The 22,311-nt window shown below is 46.9% G+C and overlaps 1 protein-coding gene across 5 annotated transcripts in view; it reads left to right on the plus strand.

Moving 5' to 3' along the window:
- Positions 1 to 22,311, plus strand: part of ush2a (Usher syndrome 2A (autosomal recessive, mild)) — a 504,765-nt gene that overhangs the window by 431,734 nt on the left and 50,720 nt on the right. For all 5 annotated transcript variants that reach the window (XM_052485995.1, XM_052485996.1, XM_052485997.1 and 2 more), the window contains exons 64-68: positions 10,388 to 10,545; positions 12,528 to 12,686; positions 14,869 to 15,031; positions 17,815 to 18,032; positions 18,126 to 18,262. In XM_052485995.1, the coding sequence (XP_052341955.1) occupies positions 10,388 to 10,545; positions 12,528 to 12,686; positions 14,869 to 15,031; positions 17,815 to 18,032; positions 18,126 to 18,262 (835 nt within the window). The remainder of the gene's footprint in view (positions 1 to 10,387; positions 10,546 to 12,527; positions 12,687 to 14,868; positions 15,032 to 17,814; positions 18,033 to 18,125; positions 18,263 to 22,311) is intronic.

The raw sequence follows: 22,311 nt of genomic DNA on the forward strand, positions 1-22,311 counted from the left end.
GATGTCTGCTCAGTGTGTCAGGATGCCCTCTACTGTGATGTCTGCTCAGTGTGTCAGGATGCCCTCTACTGTGATGTCTGCTCAGTGTGTCAGGATGCCCTCTACTGTGATGTCTGCTCAGTGTGTCAGGATGCCCTCTACTGTGATGTCTGCTCAGTGTGTCAGGATGCCCTCTACTGTGATGTCTGCTCAGTGTATCAGGATGCCCTCTACTGTGATGTCTGCTCAGTGTGTCAGGATGCCCTCTACTGTGATGTCTGCTCAGTGTGTCAGGATGCCCTCTACTGTGATGTCTGCTCAGTGTGTCAGGATGTCCTCCACTATGATGTCTGCTCAGTGTGTCAGGATGCCCTCTACTGTGATGTCTGCTCAGTGTGTCAGGATGCCCTCTACTGTGATGTCTGCTCAGTGTGTCAGGATGTCCTCCACTATGATGTCTGCTCTGTGTCAGGATGCCCTCTACTGTGATGTCTGCTCAGTGTGTCAGGATGTCCTCCACTATGATGTCTGCTCAGTGTGTCAGGATGCCCTCTACTGTGATGTCTGCTCAGTGTGTCAGGATGCCCTCTACTGTGATGTCTGCTCAGTGTGTCAGGATGCCCTCTACTGTGATGTCTGCTCAGTGTGTCAGGATGCCCTCTACTGTGATGTCTGCTCAGTGTGTCAGGATGCCCTCTACTGTGATGTCTGCTCAGTGTGTCAGGATGTCCTCCACTATGATGTCTGCTCAGTGTGTCAGGATGCCCTCCACTGTGATGTCTGCTCAGTGTGTCAGGATGCCCTCTACTGTGATGTCTGCTCAGTGTGTCAGGATGTCCTCCACTATGATGTCTGCTCAGTGTGTCAGGATGCCCTCTACTGTGATGTCTGCTCAGTGTGTCAGGATGCCCTCTACTGTGATGTCTGCTCAGTGTGTCAGGATGCCCTCTACTGTGATGTCTGCTCAGTGTGTCAGGATGCCCTCTACTGTGATGTCTGCTCAGTGTGTCAGGATGCCCTCTACTGTGATGTCTGCTCAGTGTGTCAGGATGCCCTCTACTGTGATGTCTGCTCAGTGTGTCAGGATGCCCTCTACTGTGATGTCTGCTCTGTGTCAGGATGCCCTCCACTATGATGTCTGCTCAGTGTGTCAGGATGCCCTCTACTGTGATGTCTGCTCAGTGTGTCAGGATGCCCTCTACTGTGATGTCTGCTCAGTGTGTCAGGATGCCCTCTACTGTGATGTCTGCTCAGTGTGTCAGGATGCCCTCTACTGTGATGTCTGCTCAGTGTGTCAGGATGCCCTCTACTGTGATGTCTGCTCAGTGTGTCAGGATGCCCTCTACTGTGATGTCTGCTCTGTGTCAGGATGCCCTCCACTATGATGTCTGCTCAGTGTGTCAGGATGCCCTCTACTGTGATGTCTGCTCAGTGTGTCAGGATGCCCTCTACTGTGATGTCTGCTCAGTGTGTTAGGATGCCCTCCACTATGATGTCTGCTCAGTGTGTCAGGATGCCCTCTACTGTGATGTCTGCTCAGTGTGTCAGGATGCCCTCCACTATGATGTCTGCTCAGTGTGTCAGGATGCCCTTTACTGTGATGTCTGCTCAGTGTGTCAGGATGCCCTCTACTGTGATGTCTGCTCAGTGTGTCAGGATGCCCTCTACTGTGATGTCTGCTCAGTGTGTCAGGATGCCCTCTACTGTGATTATTATTATTATATTATGTCTGCTCAGTGTGTCAGGATGCCCTCCACTATGATGTCTGCTCAGTGTGTCAGGATGCCCTCTACTGTGATGTCTGCTCAGTGTGTCAGGATGCCCTCTACTGTGATGTCTGCTCAGTGTGTCAGGATGCCCTCTACTGTGATGTCTGCTCAGTGTGTCAGGTGCCCTCTACTGTGATGTCTGCTCAGTGTGTCAGGATGCCCTCTACTGTGATGTCTGCTCAGTGTGTCAGGATGCCCTCTACTGTGATGTCTGCTCAGTGTGTCAGGATGCCCTCTACTGTGATGTCTGCTCAGTGTGTCAGGATGCCCTCTACTGTGATGTCTGCTCAGTGTGTCAGGATGCCCTCTACTGTGATGTCTGCTCAGTGTGTCAGGATGCCCTCTACTGTGATGTCTGCTCAGTGTGTCAGGATGCCCTCTACTGTGATGTCTGCTCAGTGTGTCAGGATGCCCTTTACTGTGATGTCTGCTCTGTGTGTCAGGATGCCCTTTACTGTGATGTCTGCTCAGTGTGTCAGGATGCCCTCTACTGTGATGTCTGCTCAGTGTGTCAGGATGCCCTCTACTGTGATGTCTGCTCAGTGTGTCAGGATGCCCTCTACTGTGATGTCTGCTCAGTGTGTCAGGATGCCCTCTACTGTGATGTCTGCTCAGTGTGTCAGGATGCCCTCTACTGTGATGTCTGCTCAGTGTGTCAGGATGCCCTCCACTATGATGTCTGCTCAGTGTGTCAGGATGCCCTCCACTATGATGTCTGCTCTGTGTATCAGGATGCCCTCCACTATGATGTCTGCTCAGTGTCAGGATGCCCTCCACTATGATGTCTGCTCTGTGTCAGGATGCCCTCCACTATGATGCCTGCTCTGTGTGTCAGGATGCCCTCCACTATGATGCCTGCTCTGTGTGTCAGGATGCCCTCCACTATGATGTCTGCTCTGTGTCAGGATGCCCTCCACTATGATGTCTGCTCTGTGTGTCAGGATGCCCTCCACTATGATGTCTGCTCTGTGTGTCAGGATGCCCTCACTATGATGTCTGCTCTGTGTGTCAGGATGCCCTCCACTATGATGTCTGCTCTGTGTGTCAGGATGCCCTCCACTATGATGTCTGCTCTGTGTGTCAGGATGCCCTCCACTATGATGTCTGCTCTGTGTGTCAGGATGCCCTCCACTATGATGTCTGCTCTGTGTGTCAGGATGCCCTCCACTATGATGTCTGCTCTGTGTCAGGATGCCCTCCACTATGATGTCTGCTCTGTGTGTCAGGATGCCCTCCACTATGATGTCTGCTCTGTGTCAGGATGCCCTCCACTATGATGTCTGCTCTGTGTCAGGATGCCCTCCACTATGATGTCTGCTCTGTGTCAGGATGCCCTCCACTATGATGTCTGCTCTGTGTCAGGATGCCCTCCACTATGATGTCTGCTCTGTGTGTCAGGATGCCCTCCACTATGATGTCTGCTCTGTGTCAGGATGCCCTCCACTATGATGTCTGCTCTGTGTGTCAGGATGCCCTCCACTATGATGTCTGCTCTGTGTGTCAGGATGCCCTCCACTATGATGTCTGCTCTGTGTCAGGATGCCCTCCACTATGATGTCTGCTCTGTGTGTCAGGATGCCCTCTACTGTGATGTCTGCTCAGTGTGTCAGGATGCCCTCTACTGTGATGTCTGCTCTGTGTCAGGATGCCCTCCACTATGATGTCTGCTCTGTGTGTCAGGATGCCCTCCACTATGATGTCTGCTCTGTGTCAGGATGCCCTCCACTATGATGTCTGCTCAGTGTGTCAGGATGCCCTCCACTATGATGTCTGCTCTGTGTGTCAGGATGCCCTCCACTATGATGTCTGCTCTGTGTGTCAGGATGCCCTCCACTATGATGTCTGCTCTGTGTGTCAGGATGCCCTCCACTATGATGTCTGCTCTGTGTCAGGATGCCCTCCACTATGATGTCTGCTCTGTGTGTCAGGATGCCCTCCACTATGATGTCTGCTCTGTGTGTCAGGATGCCCTCCACTATGATGTCTGCTCTGTGTCAGGATGCCCTCCACTATGATGTCTGCTCTGCTCTGTGTGTCAGGATGCCCTCCACTATGATGTCTGCTCTGTGTGTCAGGATGCCCTCCACTATGATGTCTGCTCTGTGTCAGGATGCCCTCCACTATGATGTCTGCTCTGTGTCAGGATGCCCTCTACTATGATGTCTGGTCTGTGTATCAGGATACCCTCCACTATGATGTCTGCTCTATGTGTCAGGATGCCCTCCACTATGATGTCTGCTCAGTGTGTCAGGATGCCCTCCACTATGATGTCTGCTCTGTGTCAGGATGCCCTCTACTATGATGTCTGGTCTGTGTATCAGGATACCCTCCACTATGATGTCTGCTCTATGTGTCAGGATGCCCTCTACTATGATGTCTGGTCTGTGTATCAGGATACCCTCCACTGTGATGTCTGCTCTGTGTGTCAGGATGCCCTCCACTATGATGTCTGCTCTGTGTGTCAGGATGCCCTCCACTATGATGTCTGCTCTGTGTGTCAGGATGCCCTCCACTATGATGTCTGCTCTGTGTCAGGATGCCCTCCACTATGATGTCTGCTCTGTGTGTCAGGATGCCCTCCACTATGATGTCTGGTCTGTGTATCAGGATACCCTCCACTATGATGTCTGCTCTGTGTGTCAGGATGCCCTCCACTATGATGTCTGCTCTGTGTGTCAGGATGCCCTCCACTATGATGTCTGCTCAGTGTGTCAGGATGCCCTCCACTATGATGTCTGCTCTGTGTCAGGATGCCCTCCACTATGATGTCTGCTCAGTGTGTCAGGATACCCTCCACTATGATGTCTGCTCTGTGTCAGGATGCCCTCCACTGTGATGTCTGCTCTGTGTCAGGATGCCCTCCACTATGATGTCTGCTCTGTGTCAGGATGCCCTCCACTATGATGTCTGCTCTGTGTCAGGATGCCCTCCACTATGATGTCTGCTCTGTGTCAGGATGCCCTCCACTATGATGTCTGCTCTGTGTGTCAGGATGCCCTCCACTATGATGTCTGCTCTGTGTGTCAGGATGCCCTCCACTATGATGTCTGCTCAGTGTGTCAGGATGCCCTCCACTATGATGTCTGCTCTGTGTGTCAGGATGCCCTCCACTATGATGTCTGCTCTGTGTGTCAGGATGCCCTCCACTATGATGTCTGCTCTGTGTCAGGATGCCCTCCACTATGATGTCTGCTCTGTGTCAGGATGCCCTCCACTATGATGTCTGCTCTGTGTCAGGATGCCCTCCACTATGATGTCTGCTCTGTGTGTCAGGATGCCCTCCACTATGATGTCTGCTCTGTGTCAGGATGCCCTCCACTATGATGTCTGCTCTGTGTGTCAGGATGCCCTCCACTATGATGTCTGCTCTGTGTGTCAGGATGCCCTCCACTATGATGTCTGCTCTGTGTCAGGATGCCCTCCACTATGATGTCTGCTCTGTGTCAGGATGCCCTCCACTATGATGTCTGCTCTGTGTGTCAGGATGCCCTCCACTATGATGTCTGCTCTGTGTCAGGATGCCCTCCACTATGATGTCTGCTCTGTGTCAGGATGCCCTCCACTATGATGTCTGCTCTGTGTCAGGATGCCCTCCACTGTGATGTCTGCTCTGTGTGTCAGGATGCCCTCCACTATGATGTCTGCTCTGTGTGTCAGGATGCCCTCCACTGTGATGTCTGCTCTGTGTGTCAGGATGCCCTCCACTATGATGTCTGCTCTGTGTGTCAGGGTCATGATAATAAAGCCTATCCTATCAGTCCAGCTATGTTATTCTCTCTCTCTCTCTCTCTTACACGCTCACTCATTCTATCTGTCTTTGTCTCAGGTCTCACCTGTGTATGTGTAATTGAATGATTCAATATTTGACTGCTGTGTGACTGAGTGCAGTTAAATTCTGTTCCATTATGGAGCTAGAGATCAGTCTGAGTTTAGTTAAAATTCTGTTCCATTATGGAGCTAGAGATCAGTCTGAGCTCTGAGTTCAGTTAAATTTAGTTTCTTTGTGGAGCTGGAGATCAGTCTGAGTTGAGTTAAATTTAGTTTAATTGACATGACATTAACTGTCACGTTGCTCTCCAATGTATTAGTTATTTTGCCCTGTCTGAGAGCTCTTATCTGGAGTTGACATTGACTAGATGATGAGGAGAACTGTATAGACAGGCAAATACAACTGAAGGCGAAGTGGCTATGTGTTCAGTACCTACTGTATGGGAGAATACACACATCTCACAATAATTCCACAGCGAAAGATCAGTCAAGGGTTTATGTTTGCAAGAACAGTTGTGTATTTGACATATTTTTCCTCCTCCTATCCTCTCCTCCCCCCCTCTTATCCTCTTCCCCATCCCTCATCCCTCTGTTTGTTGACCTCCCATCCTCTGGGAGAAGAGACATGTGTGACTAAATGTTTTCCTAACTCCTGATAACACACACACACTTTGTAATTCCAGCTAACCTGCAAGGAGGCATTCCTGTCCCATTCCCCCTCTCTTCTCTTCCTCTTTCCCTTTCTCCCTTTCTTCTCTTGATTTAGCCGTGCACCGTGCGTGCGTGTTTGTGTAAAGTGGTCTGCTCGATGGTCATTGATTATTTATGACAATGTTGATTAGCTGTCACTTACCTCACCAGAGAAGGAAGTGTCTGTGATGACTGGGGTATTAACCTCTCCACCCAGTCAGCCCCCTCGGGAACTCACACACATATACACTCACACATTTCACTTTACCAATATCGTTGGAAAAGTGCTGCTTTCTCCCTGAACTGTGCTACTATAAACTCTCTCTATATTTACTCCCTCCCTCCCTCCCTCCCTCCCTCCCTCTCTCTCGCTCTCCCTCCTCTCTCTCGCTCTCTCTCTCTCCTACTCCTCTCTCTTTCTCTCTCTCTCTCTCTCTCTCTCTCTCTCTCTCTCTCTGTCTCCCTCTCTCTCTCTCTCCCCCCCTCTCTCTCTCTCTCTCTCGCTCTCCTCCTCCCTCCCTCCCTCCCTCCCTCTCTCTCTCTCTCTCTCTCTCCTACTCCTCTCTCTTTCTCTCTCTTTCTCTATCTGTCTCCCTCCTCTCTCTCTCTCTCCCCCTCTCTCTCTCTCTCTCTTGCTCTCCCTCCTCTCTCTCTCTCTCTCTCTCTCTCTCTCCCTCCTCTCTCTCTCTCTCTCTCTCTCTCGCTCTCCCTCCTCTCTCTCTTTCCCTCTCTCCCTTCTCCCCCTCATCTCTCTCTCTCTATTTCTCTCTCCTCTCTTTCTCTCTCCCTCTATCTCTCTCTCCCTCCCTCCTCTTTGTGTGATATTATTGCAGTATCTATATGAAACATGTGACTGAGTGACAAATCAGTGGTTTTAATGTGTTTCAGTGCGCTGGTCTAACCCTCTACGTAACTGGTAATGGGCCTGTTTAAAGCTGCCTGGAACAATAGCTAATGTACAGTTATTAATGTGTGTGTGTGGACTTTATATAGAATTAAAGGCTTTCAATGTTAAATGTATCCCACTTACACAGCTTATGTATGCCTGAACACCCACGACCCTCCGCCTTTTAAAGGCTAATATGTCTTCTGATGTCATGAATGTGTGTGTGTGAGGCTTTGGAGGCCTTCTCTAAGTGCGTCACATTATTACAGGCACGCACAGTCATATGCAGGAAATTAGGATAGTCTTTATGGTGTGGATATAAGGGGGCAGCTGGTGAATAGTCCTTTCAGGGGTACGCATTTAACTAGACGTGTACAGCAGCGTGTTCCAGTTCCCGCCAATATCCAGCAACTTCTCACAGCCATTGAAGAGGAGTGAGACAACATTCCACAGGACACAATCAACCTGCTGATCAAGATGTGTCACGCTGCATGAGGCAAATGGTGGTCACACCAGATACTGACTGGTTTTATGATCCATGGACCTTCTTATTTTTGTGACCAACAGATGCATATCTGTATTCCCAGTCATGTGAAATCCATAGATTGGGGCCTCATTTCCTCATATGAACTGTAACTCAGTAAAACCTTTCAAATTGTTGCATGTTGCGTTTATATTCTTATTCGGTGTATATACACTGTGTACAAAACATTAAGAACACCTGCTCTTACATCACAATGACCAGGTGAAAGCCATGATCCCCTATTGATGTCACTTAAATCCACTTCAATCTGTGTAGATGAAGAAGAGGAGACTGGTTCAAGAATGATTTTTAAGCCTTAAGACAATTGAGACATGGATTGTGTATACAGTGGGGAGAACAAGTATTTGATACACTGCCGATTTTGCAGGTTTTCCTAAAGCATGTAGAGGTCTGTAATTTTGATCATAGGTACGCTTCAACTGTGAGAGACGGAATCTAAAACAAAAATCCAGAAAATCACATTGTATTATTTGTAAGTAATTCATTTGCATTTTATTGCATTACATAAGTATTTGATCACCTACCAACCAGTAAGAATTCCGGCTCTCACAGACCTGTTTGTTTTTCTTTAAGAAGCCCTCCTGTTCTCCACTCATTACCTGTATTAACTGCACCTGTTTGAACTCGTTACCTGTATAAAAGACACCTGTCCACACACTCAATCAAACAGACTCCAAACTCTCCACAGTGGCCAAGACCAGAGAGGGTGTAAGGACATCAGGGATAAAATTGAAGACATGCACAAGGCTGGGATGGGCCACAGGACAATAGGCAAGCAGCTTGGTGAGAAGGCAACAACTGTTGGCGCAATTATTAGAAAATGGAAGAAGTTCAAGATGACGGTCAATCACCCTCGGTCTGGGGCTCCATGCAAGATCTCACCTAGTGGGGCATCAATGATCATGAGGAAGGTGAGGGATCAGCCCAGAACTACACGGCAGGACCTGGTCAATGACCTGAAAAGAGCTGGGACCACAGTCTCAAAGAAAACCATTTGTAACACACTACGCCATCATGGATTAAAATCCTGCAGAGCACACAAGGTCCCCCCCTCAAGCCAGCGCATGTCCAGGCCCGGCTGTTTGCCAATGACCATCTGGATGATCCAGAGGAGGAACGGGAGAAGGTCATGTGTTCTGATTAGACAAAAATAGAGCTTTTTGGTCTAAACTCCACTCGCCGTGTTTGGAGGAAGAAGAAGGATGAGTACAACCAAGAACACCATCCCAACCGTGAAGCATGGAGGTGGAAACCCCCCCTCATTCTTTGGGGATGCTTTTCTGCAAAGGGTGCAGGACGACTGCACTGTATTGAGGGGAGGATGGATGAGGCCATGTATCGCGAGATCTAGGCCAACAACCTCCTTCCCTCAGTAAGAGCATTGAAGATGGGTCGTGGCTGGGTCTTCCAGCATGGCAACTAAGGAGTGGCTCCGTAAGAAGCATCTCAAGGTCCTGGAGTGGCCTAGCCAGTCTCCAGACCTGAACCCAATAGAAAATCTTTGGAGGGAGCTGAAAGTCCGTATTGCCCAGTGACAGCCCCGGAACCTGAAGGATCTGGATACGGTCTGTATGGTGCCAAAATCCCTGCTGCAGTGTGTGCAAACCTGGTTGTTAAGGTTTTCTTCCAGGTGAAGGAGAGGCAGACCAAAATGCAGCGTGGTTATTTCGATACATGTTTAATAAAAGATAAACAAGAACAAAACAATAAAAGTAACGTAACAACCTATTCTGGTGCAAACTAACACAGAGACAGGACCAATCACCCACGAAACACTCAAAGAATATGGCTGCCTAAATATGGTTCCCAATCAGAGACAACGATAACCACCTGCCTCTGATTGAGAACCACTCCAGGCAACCATAGACTTATTTAGACAACCCCACTTACCACAATCCCATTACATACAAAAACCCCAAGTCAAAACACACCACATAAATAACCCATGTCACACCCTGGCCTGACCAAAATAATAAAGAAAACACAAAATACTAAGACCAGGGCGTGACACTGGTCAAGAACTACAGGAAACGTATGATCTCTGTAGTTGCAAACAAAGGTTTCTGTACCAAATATTAAGTTACTTGTGTCATGCAATAAAATGCAAATGAATTACTCTAAAATCATACAATGTGATTTTCTGGATTTTTGTTTTAGATTCCGTCTCTCACAGTTGAACTGTACCTATGATAAAAAAAATACAGACCTCTACATGCTTTGTAAGTAGGAAAACCTGCAAATCGGCAGTGTATCAAATACTTGTTCTCCCCACTGTATGTGCCATTCATAGGGTAAAATGGCAAGACAAAAGATTTTAGTGCCTTTGAACAGGGTATTATAGTAGGTGCCAGGAACACCCGTTTGTGTGAAGAACCACAACACTGCAAGGTTTTTCACACTCAACAGTTTCCAATGTGTATCAAGAATGGTCCACCACCCAAAGGACATCCAGCCAACTTGACACAACTGTGGGAAGCATTGAAGTCAACATAGGCCAGCATCCCTGTGGAACGCTTTCCACTCTTTGTAGAGTCCGTGCCCCAACGAATTGAGGCTGTTCTGAGGGCAAAATGGAAGGTGTCTTTAATGTTTTGTTCACTCAGTTTACAGTATATAATATATAATCTGACGAAAAAATGTGTTGGACCGCTTCTCTGTGGCTATGTCTGTATGTGTGTCTGTGTCTCTGTGTGTATCTCTGTGTTCTCCCATCGTGTAACACTACAGATTCTCTCCCTTCCTCCCCCTCAGGTATGTGTATGTGTTGGAGGCCAGTACCGGGGGCGGTAGTGGTTTGAGTAACAGGTACGTCGTCCAGACACCAGTCTCCTCCCCTCTGGGAGTCCCGCCCCCTCATAACGTCACCGTGTTTGGCCCCCGCTCTCTCTTCGTCTCCTGGACACCCCCAGGTCAGTGACTACCCCTCTCTCTGTCTACCCGCTACTCCCCTTATCTGGTTGTCCAAATATGTGTTTCAGCCAGGTCACCGGCATGTTTGTTCATTGTCATGCCATATACAACTGGCATGACAGCAATATTCAGGAGTTGGCTGAAGTACATATTATCTGGACTGGAGTCAGGCTTCCCTCACCTATGATGTGGGAAAGACTTCCCTAATGCAGTGGTCCACCAATGGGTAGTGGCTCGGGTCCTGTAGGCTCATATACGCTTTATGTAACATTGCTATGACAAAAGAAATGTGACCCAACCTCTCAATAAGGCTGTTTGACCTCAGTCTCATGTCCCTAATCCACTAGTCTCTGCCTCCGCACACACACACACACACACACAAACACACACGCACACACGCACACACAGACACACAATTTGTTCATATTCCCATCAGAGGTACCTTTCCATAATTCACACCAACTATAGGCAGATAGGTCATTCAACATTCATGAGTTCCAGGATGCATTGAGAATGGCCTGATTATCTTAACAAATGAAACATTTAAATTATTCACCTTTCCTCATAGCTTTCTCCCTCAGCAGATGTAGCCTTCTGCTGAGACACACACACACACACACACACACACACACACACACACACACACCTTGCCCGTATTAGTACTTTGATCTGTGCCAGGCTGCCTCAGAGGTTCAATGGGAGCTCTCCTTAAGTTCTATTATTTATAACTAATCAGCAGCGTTACAGTTCCCCACTTTCAACTCCACACAGAGCCTGATCAGGGGTAATGGCAGCCACAGCAACCAGGAGAGATCCTTCAGTAGCGATCTGTCACACACACACATTACCCCCCCTCCTCACACACACACACACACACACACACACACACACACACACACACACACACATTACCCCCGCACATAATTACCCCTCCACACACACACACACACACATTACCCCCGCACATAATTACCCCTCCACACACACACACACACACATTACCCCCGCACATAATTACCCCTCCACACACACACACACATACACACACATGCTTAAACGCACACAAATAATCACACATGCACGTACAGACACACACACACACTCCGAACCCTGGGTCCAGCAGCCTAACCAAGCGTGAGAGATCAGGCAATACTTCCCCTCTTTTAGAATCAACCTGTAATGACTCGAGAATAGCCTGCCTATGGATATGTCTGTGTGCTATTTCAGGCCCCTCTCATAGTAAACACACATAATGAGAAGATAATATTTATAGATGGATTACTTCAGGCAGACAATCATAGTCAAAGCCCGCATACACACACATCCAAACAGTCACAGATGCACACACAACCACACACACATACATAGACGTATTGAGGATCCTTATAAAGAATAGGTACACAGAGGGTGATAGGTGATGCATCCTGCCCTGACCTCCCATATCTCCTCCCACCTCTCTGCATACAGACAGTTATGTCTTGGTCCTGACTGTTCATTGTCTCTCTGTGCACATCAATACCAGTCTCTCTGTGATGCACTGTCCCCTTGACCATCTGAACATGTTCAGATCCTACTAAATTACCCACAATGCCGTAGTAAATCCAACGCGTGAGAGCGCCCGTGGCCAAAGGCAGGATAAATCAGAGATCAATGGAACAGAACCAGCACACCCTGGTTTATTATCCCATCGCACAAACTGTGTTTTGCATGTAGGGCCTTTCTAATAGAGAACCACATCTCAATATTTATCTGTGAGTTACTTTGCTAGCTAGCCACATTGCATTCAAAACACAGGAGAGATGTCATGGGAATACAAAGTAAGAATGCTCTCTCTCGTTCTCTCTCACATTCTCTCCCTCTCTCGCTCTCATTCTCTCTCTCATCCTCTGTCACGTTCTCTCTCTCTCTCCCCCTCGCTCTATCTCTCATTCTCTCTCTCACTCACTCTCTCTCTCTCATTCTCTCACTCTCCCTCTCTCAGGTGTGTTCAACACCAGTCTTCCTCTATACTACAACATCCTGTTGAATCCAGGAAGTGCCAGGTCTGTGGTGCGTACGGTGGGACGGGAACAGTACCTCAGTGTGTCTGGGTTAGACCCCTACACCCAGTACCACATCAGAGTCCAGGCCTGCCAAGCCGGTATGGACTGGGAATGACCAATGACAGACTACCTTGAGAGACAGTGTTTAATACTTAATTATGCGTAGTTAACTCAAGTATTTAGAACACAAACTGGGTAATTCTGTCTTCTTTGTTTCCCCCCCCCCTCTCTCCATTTCTATCCATGTCTCTCCATTTCTCTCCATGTCGCTTCATATCTCTCCATGTCTCTCCATGTCTCTGCATGTCTCTCCATGTCTCTCCATTTCTCTCCATGTCGCTTCATATCTCTCCATGTCTCTCCATGTCTCTCCATGTCTCTCCATGTCTCTCCATTTCTCTCCATTTCTCTCCATATCTCTCCATTTCTCTCCATGTCTCTCCATTTCTCTCCATATCTCTCCATTTCTCTCCATGTCTCTCCATGTCGCTCCATGTCTCTCCATGTCTCTCCATGTCGCTCCATGTCTCTCCATGTCTCTCCATGTCTCTCCATGTCTCTCCATTTCTCTCCATTTCTCTCCATATCTCTCCATTTCTCTCCATATCTCTCCATTTCTCTCCATGTCTCTCCATTTCTCTCCATGTCGCTCCATTTCTCTCCATGTCGCTCCATTTCTCTCCATGTCGCTCCATTACTCTCCATTACTCTCCATGTCTCTCCATGTCTCTCCATTTCTCTCCATATGTCTCCATTTCTCTCCATGTCGCTCCATTTCTCTCCATGTCGCTCCATTACTCTCCATGTCTCTCCATGTCTCTGCATGTCGCTCCATTTCTCTCTATGTCGCTCCATTTCTCTCCATGTCGCTCCATTTCTCTCCATTTCTCTCCATTTCTCTCCATTACTCTCCATGTCTCTCCATTTCTCTCCATTTCTCTCCATTTCTCTCCATGTCTCTCCATGTCGCTCCATGTCTCTCCATGTCTCTCCATGTCTCTCCATGTCGCTCCATGTCTCTCCATGTCTCTCCATGTCTCTCCATGTCTCTCCATTTCTCTCCATTTCTCTCCATTTCTCTCCATTTCTCTCCATATCTCTCCATTTCTCTCCATGTCTCTCCATTTCTCTCCATGTCGCTCCATTTCTCTCCATGTCGCTCCATTTCTCTCCATGTCGCTCCATTACTCTCCATTACTCTCCATGTCTCTCCATGTCTCTCCATTTCTCTCCATATGTCTCCATTTCTCTCCATGTCGCTCCATTTCTCTCCATGTCGCTCCATTACTCTCCATGTCTCTCCATGTCTCTGCATGTCGCTCCATTTCTCTCCATGTCGCTTCATATCTCTCCATGTCTCTCCATTTCTCTCCATGTCTCTCCATGTCGCTCCATGTCTCTCCATGTCTCTCCATGTCGCTCCATGTCTCTCCATGTCTCTCCATGTCGCTCCATTTCTCTCCATGTCGCTCCATTACTCTCCATTACTCTCCATGTCTCTCCATGTCTCTCCATTTCTCTCCATATGTCTCCATTTCTCTCCATGTCGCTCCATTTCTCTCCATGTCGCTCCATTACTCTCCATGTCTCTCCATGTCTCTGCATGTCGCTCCATTTCTCTCTATGTCGCTCCATTTCTCTCCATGTCGCTCCATTTCTCTCCATTTCTCTCCATTTCTCTCCATTTCTCTCCATTACTCTCCATGTCTCTCCATTTCTCTCCATTTCTCTCCATTTCTCTCCATGTCTCTCCATGTCGCTCCATGTCTCTCCATGTCTCTCCATGTCTCTCCATGTCGCTCCATGTCTCTCCATGTCTCTCCATGTCTCTCCATTTCTCTCCATTTCTCTCCATATCTCTCCATTTCTCTCCATTTCTCTCCATATCTCTCCATTTCTCTCCATGTCTCTCCATGTCGCTCCATTTCTCTCCATGTCGCTCCATTTCTCTCCATGTCGCTCCATTACTCTCCATTACTCTCCATGTCTCTCCATGTCTCTCCATTTCTCTCCATATGTCTCCATTTCTCTCCATGTCGCTCCATTTCTCTCCATGTCGCTCCATTACTCTCCATGTCTCTCCATGTCTCTGCATGTCGCTCCATTTCTCTCTATGTCGCTCCATTTCTCTCCATGTCGCTCCATTTCTCTCCATTTCTCTCCATTTCTCTCCATTTCTCTCCATTACTCTCCATGTCTCTCCATGTCTCTCCATGTCTCTGCATGTCTCTCCATGTCACTCCTTTTCTCTCCATTTCTCTCCATGTCTCTCCATGTCAGATGGGTGTGGGTTGGGTGAGGGGGTGTATGTGCGTACCTCTGAGGCCCCTCCAGAGGATATGGACCCCCCCACAGTGACAGCAGCAGGAGCCACAGTCATCCAGGTCTGCTGGAACCCCCCCCACAAGCCCAATGGAGTCATCACCACATACTTCATACACAGGTAATAACCATTCATGCACAGATAATAACCATTCATACGCAGGTAATAACCATTCATACACAGGTAGTAACCATTCATACACAGGTAGTAACCATTCATACACACATAGTAACCATTCATACACAGGTAGTAACCATTCATACACAGGTAATAACATTCATACACAGGCAATAACCATTTATACACAGGTAATAACATTCACACACAGGTAATAACATTCATACACAGGTAATAACATTCATACACAGGTAATAACATTCACACACAGGTAATAACATTCATACACAGGTAATAACATTCATACACAGGTAATAACATTCATACACAGGTAATAACATTCATACACAGGTAATAACCATTCATACACAGGTAATAACATTCATACACACGCAATAACCATTCATACACAGGTAGTAACCATTTATACACAGGTAATAACATTCACACACAGGTAATAACATTCATACACAGGTAATAACATTCATACACAGGTAATAACATTCACACACAGGTAATAACATTCATACACAGGTAATAACATTCATACACAGGTAATAACATTCATACACAGGTAATAACATTCATACACAGGTAATAACATTCATACACGGGTAATAACATTCACACACAGGTAATAACCATTCATACACAGGTAATAACATTCACACACAGGTAATAACATTCACACACAGGTAATAACCATTCGTACACAGGTAATAACATTCACACACAGGTAGTAACCATTCATACACAGGTAATAACATTCACACACGGGTAATAACATTCACACACAGGTAATAACCATTCATACACAGGTAATAACATTCACAAACAGGTAGTAACCATTCATACACAGGTAATAACATTCATACACAGGTAATAACATTCATACACAGCTAGTAACCATTCATACACAGGTAATAACATTCATACACAGGTAATAACATTCACACACAGGTAATAACCATTCATACACAGGTAATAACATTCACACACAGGTAATAACATTCACACACAGGTAATAACCATTCATACACAGGTAATAACATTCACACACAGGTAGTAACCATTCATACACAGGTAATAACATTCACACACAGGTAATAACATTCACACACAGGTAATAACCATTCATACACAGGTAATAACCATTCATACACAGGTAATAACATTCACACACAGGTAGTAACCATTCATACACAGGTAATAACATTCATACACAGGTAATAACATTCATACACAGGTAATAACATTCATACACAGGTAATAACCATTCATACACAGGTAATAACATTCACACACAGGTAGTAACCATTCATACACAGGTAATAACATTCATACACAGCTAGTAACCATTCATACACAGGTAATAACATTCATACACAGGTAATAACATTCATACACAGCTAGTAACCATTCATACACAGGTAATAACATTCATACACAGGTAATAACATTCATACACAGCTAGTAACCATTCATACACAGGTAATAACATTCATACACAGCTAGTAACCATTCATACACAGGTAATACCATCATGGGGCGGCAGGGTAGCCTAGTGGTTAGAGCGTTGGACTAGTAACCGGAAGGTTGCAAGTTCAAATCCCCGAGCTGACAAGGTACAAATCTGTCGTTCTGTCCCTGAACAGGCAGTTAACCCACTGTTCCTAGGCTGTTATTGAAAATAAGAATTTGTTCTTAACTGACTTGCCTAGTTAAATTTAAAAAATAGTTTAAATAATAGTAATAACATCATCATGCACCTTAGTTTACAAGGTAATTCAGATTAAGGCGTACAGAGGCCCATTATCAGCAACCATCACTCCTGTGTTCCAGTGGCACGTTGTGTTCGCTAATCCAAGTTTGTCATCAATTTTATGTTATTTTAATGGACAAAAAATGTGATTTTCTTTCTAAAACAAAGACATTTCTAATTGACCCCAATCTTTTAAACGGTAGTGTATGTGTATGTTTAGTCTGCATTTGTGTGTATCGACTACCCACTGTGCTAGTTTTTCATCTGCCTGGTGTGTGTGTTGTGTGCGTGCACCCATGTGTCTGCCTGTGTGTGTGCATGTGTGTGTGTGTGTTTGTCTGTGTGTGTTTGCCTGTGGTCAAGGTCAAGTGTGTGTTGTTGACCAGTGGTATCTGTATGCAGGGTCAGAGAGTATCTAAGCCTTGATAAGTCCTGTGGAAACATCATTAGCATATCGGCTGAGGGAAGAATCCTAACTTCACATCCACACAAGGAGTCAGACTTTGGTAAACCAAAATTGGAGTTACTCAAATTCAGTAGGAGAAGTTAATCCCAGAGGAAGGAGTACAGTTGAGCATTCAGATCATGCTTAGCATGATCAAACACACACTGTCTGACTCTCTCACTTAATACAGTATGTATAGGGGGCTTGCTATAGACTTTGGGGACTTCAGTGCATCTGTGATTCTGAGATCCAGAGGTTTCTAATGGAGACACACAGCTGGAGGATGGGGTAGAGGGGTGTTTTGAGCTATGTCATCAAGTCCAGCTGTAGTTTAGATGTACATTGTGAACCAAGACACACGCGCGCAATGTTGTTTTGATGCAGTTGGAATGATTAGAGACTACCATCCTCTTGCCCCATTTCGCTTCTTCTCCTCCCCTCTCTCTCTCCTCTTTTCATTGCCATCTTTTAACCCTTCTCCTATTGCTCTCTATTTCTCTCTCAAGTTGTAACTACGGCTTAGAGATGAACCTCAGGGTTAGTTAGCGTAACTCACTTGCTCTTCCTGTTTCCTGCCAGGCGACCAATGGGGACGCAGGAGGAGCTGTTGGTGTTTATCTGGTCCAATGGGCCGCTAGATTTTATCGACGCCAGCGACGCCCTCCAGCCCTTCAGACAATACCAGTACAGTGTACATGCCCACAACTCCCGCGGCTCTGCTCGCAGCCAATGGGCTTCAGCTGTCACCATGGAGGCGGGTCCAGAGGACATTGCTCCTCCTATTGTCACACCGACAAGTGAGTGAGAGATGAAATAGAGGGAGGGAAGAAAAGGTGACGTTTGACTTCCTATGTTATTCTCACTGTGTGTAATATTTTGTGTGTTGGCAGGTGCATACTCAGTACAGTTGAACTGGACACAGCCTGGACAACCCAATGGAAGGATTTCACAGTATCGCCTGGTGTACAGAAAACAGCCCACAGACCCCACACTTAACACCTCTACTATTATTGCGTTGACAGTACCGGTAAGACAAGACACGAGATGCATGCGTGTCTGTATTATCATTGCGTGCATGTGTTGGTCACAGCCTGTGGTGCTGGTGCCATCTGTTTGCCAGTGAAGGGGCCTGCAGGCACACACACACAGCCAGGGGCTCCTGTCCTCCAGGGCCCTTCCCACAATCCTCCACCTCCACGCCAAGTCTGCTACAACGCTCCCACATGGAGAATACCTCTAAATGTGCCTTTCATAATCACACACAAACACACACACACACACACTCACACACACACACACACAGATCCTCCCTTGCTGCCTGTCAGCCAGTCTAAATGTAACCTGGCAGCTCAGTAAACAGCCTGACATCAGTAGATCGCCATGCCAACGCCTCTCAGTGATATCATCCCCTCAGCACACCACGCCACCGCTCAAAGCTCTGTGTGTGTGTGTCAACCTACAGTATATACCATCACTTTCACCAAGATGTCATTGTCATGGCTTGTCATTGATCACATGTTGCTTTACATGTTGTCACATGTTATTACATTAACTTCACATAAGATCACATGAAAACGTGTTTTTGGAACAATTCACATGTTCACATGTGGAATTCATGTGTTTTTTTCTTAATGGAAGAGAGAGAGGATGAGAAAGAGAGAGAGCGAGAACAATGGAAAAGGGTGGAGTATATAGATATCTAGCTGCTTTAAACATCCTGTTTTCTCGCCCTCTGACCTTTGTGTTGTCAGTCATAATTAATACAGAATGTAAATACAGAGGTGTGTGTGTGTGTGTGTGTGTGTGTGTGTGTGTGTGTGTGTGTGTGTGTGTGTGTGTGTGTGTGTGTGTGTGTGTGTGTGTGTGTGTGTGTGTGTTTCATTGATGTGGAGCGGCCAGAATGCCGCCACGGTCATTTGTGACAATGGGTGTGTGAAGTCAGTCTCTCACTGAGAAAAAAAAGAAAGAACAAAAGAGACACAAAAATAGACACAAGACTGTGTTAATCCTCTGAGCTAAAGCCAAGGCATTAGTGCCAGGAGCTAAGACAAGTCTTCAGGCAAGGTTACAAATCACACTAATGTTTTTGAATGTTCATGAAATCATCTCTGTTCCACTGGTGTGTGTGCTACAGACCCTGGTTCGATTCCAGGCTGTATCACAACCAGCCGGTATTGGGAGTCCCATAAGGCGGCGCACAATTGGCCCAGCGTCATTAGGGTTTGGTCGGTGTAGGCCGCCATTGTAAATTATAATTTGTTCTTAACTGACTTGCCTAGTTAAATAAAGGTTAAATAAAAATAAAAATAAATGTCTGTGTGTGAGGCCGCAGATGGGTCTTTTGGCTGGGGGCCGGGTTTGGGAGGTTGGGATCGTAGCTCTCTACCTCTGGCCTTATGCTATCACACCTGTTTCTCTCTGGACTCCACACTCTGCTGTCTATTGATCTTACTGTAGACAACTGTTCACTAATCACAAGTTGATTCTCTACTCCGTATTTGTTTTCTTTGTTCTCTTCTCTCTCTAACATTTTCTCACTCCTCCTCTCTCCTCCTCTCGCTTCCTCTCTCCCTCTCGTCCTCTCTCCCTCTCTCTCCATCTCTCTCCTCCTCTCTCTTCCTCTCTCCTCCTCTCTCCATCTCTCTCTTCCTCTCTCCATCTCTCTCTTCCTCTCTCCATCTTTCTCCATCTCTCTCCAACTCCCTCTTCCTCTCTCCCTCTCTCTCCATCTCTATCTTCCTCTCTCAATCTCTCTCTTCCTCTCCCCATCTATCTCCTCTTTCTCCTCCTCTCTCCTCCTCTCTCATCTCTCTCCTCCTCTCTCCCTCTCTCTCATTTCTCTCCAACTCTCTCTTCCTCTCTCAATCTCTCTCTTCCTCTCTAGAACTCTCTCCTCTTTCTCCTCCTCTCTCCATGTCTCTCATCTCTCTCCTCCTCTCTCCCTCTCTCTCCATCTCTCTCCCACTCTCTCTTCCTCTCTCCATCTCTCTCCTCTTTCTCCTCCTCTCTCATCCTCTCTCCCTTTCTCTTCAATTAGCATAAAAAACTCCACCAACCTATTTAAATTAGTTCAACATTTATGTTTTTGTTAATTTCTCTCCTCCTCTCTCCATCTCTCTCCTCCTCTCTCTCTCCATCTCTCTCCCTTTCTCTCCCTCTATCTCCATCTCTCTCCTCCTCTCTCTGCCTCTCTCCATCTCTCTCCTCCTCTCGCCATCTCTCTCCAACTTTCTCTCTCTCTCCTCCTCTCTCCTCCTCTCTCCCTCTCTCTTCATCTCTCTCCAGCTCTCTTTTCCTCTCCATCTCTCTTCCTCTCTCCATCTCCTCTTTTTCCTCCTCTCTCCCCCTCTCTCCCTTTCTCTTCAATTAGCATAAAGAACTCCACCAACCTTTTTAAATTAGTTAAACATGAATGCAAGTCTGTTTTTATGTGGTAAAGTTCTTAGGTTTATGGGAGAGAAGTTGGCAGTTAATCAGTGTAGTCTGGCATAGTTTTCTCCTCTCCAGTCTGACAGCCTTCAGAGCAGATGGTTTGATGTTCTCCTCACTAATGTCCACTACTGAGAGGGAGATCAACCACGGATATAAGCAATAAGCCTGTATGTGTGTGTGTGTATTGATCTCTGACTGGGCTGGGAGCACCTCTCCGTGCCAGTGTGGATGATTAATGGGGTCGTCATGGCGATCAGATAGAATGAGGGTACAGAACGCAGGCGGTCTGCCCCGCCAGAACCCTGCGCCCGCCTGGCAGACCGCGGTCACACACACACACACACACACACACACACACACACACACACACACACACACACACACACACACACACACACTGCACACCAATCTAGAGATGCTAACGTAACACCTATTTACTCCTCACTTCCTATTCCAGATCCAGTCTCTTTCTGTCTTTGCTAAATCTTTCTCTCTTTGCTGTTTCTTCCCACTAGCTCTCCCTCTTTCTCTCCTTGCTGTTTCCCCCCATTAGCTCTCCCTCTTTCTCTCTTTGCTGTTTCCTCCCATTAGCTCTCCCTCTTTCTCTCCTTGCTGTATCCTCCCACTAGCTCTCCCTCTTTCTCTCCTTGCTGTATCTTCCCACGAGCTCTCCCTCTTTCTCTCCTTGCTGTTTCCTCCCATTAGTTCTCCCTCTTTCTGTATTTGCTGTTTCCTCCCACTAGCTCTCCCTCTTTCTGTCTTTGCTGTTTCTTCCCATTAGCTCTCCCTGTTTCTCTCCTTGCTGTTTCCTCCCATTAGTTCTCCCTCTTTCTGTATTTGCTGTTTCCTCCCACTAGCTCTCCCTCTTTCTGTCTTTGCTGTTTCTTCCCATTAGCTCTCCCTGTTTCTCTCCTTGCTGTTTCCTCCCATTAGTTCTCCCTCTTTCTGTATTTGCTGTTTCCTCCCACTAGCTCTCCCTCTTTCTGTCTTTGCTGTTTCTTCCCATTAGCTCTCCCTGTTTCTCTCCTTGCTGTTTCCTCCCATTAGTTCTCCCTCTTTCTGTATTTGCTGTTTCCTCCCACTAGCTCTCCCTCTTTCTGTCTTTGCTGTATCCTCCCACTAGCTCCCCCTGTTTCTCTCCTTGCTGTTTCCTCCCACTAGCTCTCCCTCTTTCTCTCCTTGCTGTTTCCTCCCACTAGCTCTCCCTCTTTCTCTCCTTGCTGTTTCTTCCCACTAGCTCTCCCTCTTTCTCTCCTTGCTGTTTCCTCCCACTAGCTCTCCCTGTTTCTCTCCTTGCTGTTTCCTCCCACTAGCTCTCCCTGTTTCTCTCCTTGCTGTTTCCTCCCATTAGCTCTCCCTGTTTCTCTCCTTGTTGTTTCCTCCCATTAGTTCTCCCTCTTTCTGTATTTGCTGTTTCCTCCCACTAGCTCTCCCTCTTTCTGTCTTTGCTGTATCCTCCCACTAGCTCCCCCTGTTTCTCTCCTTGCTGTTTCCTCCCACTAGCTCTCCCTCTTTCTCTCCTTGCTGTTTCCTCCCACTAGCTCTCCCTCTTTCTCTCCTTGCTGTTTCTTCCCACTAGCTCTCCCTCTTTCTCTCCTTGCTGTTTCCTCCCACTAGCTCTCCCTGTTTCTCTCCTTGCTGTTT

The sequence above is a fragment of the Oncorhynchus keta genome, chromosome 29 (genome assembly GCF_023373465.1).
Source record: "Oncorhynchus keta strain PuntledgeMale-10-30-2019 chromosome 29, Oket_V2, whole genome shotgun sequence".
In the NCBI taxonomy this organism is placed as follows: domain Eukaryota; kingdom Metazoa; phylum Chordata; class Actinopteri; order Salmoniformes; family Salmonidae; genus Oncorhynchus; species Oncorhynchus keta.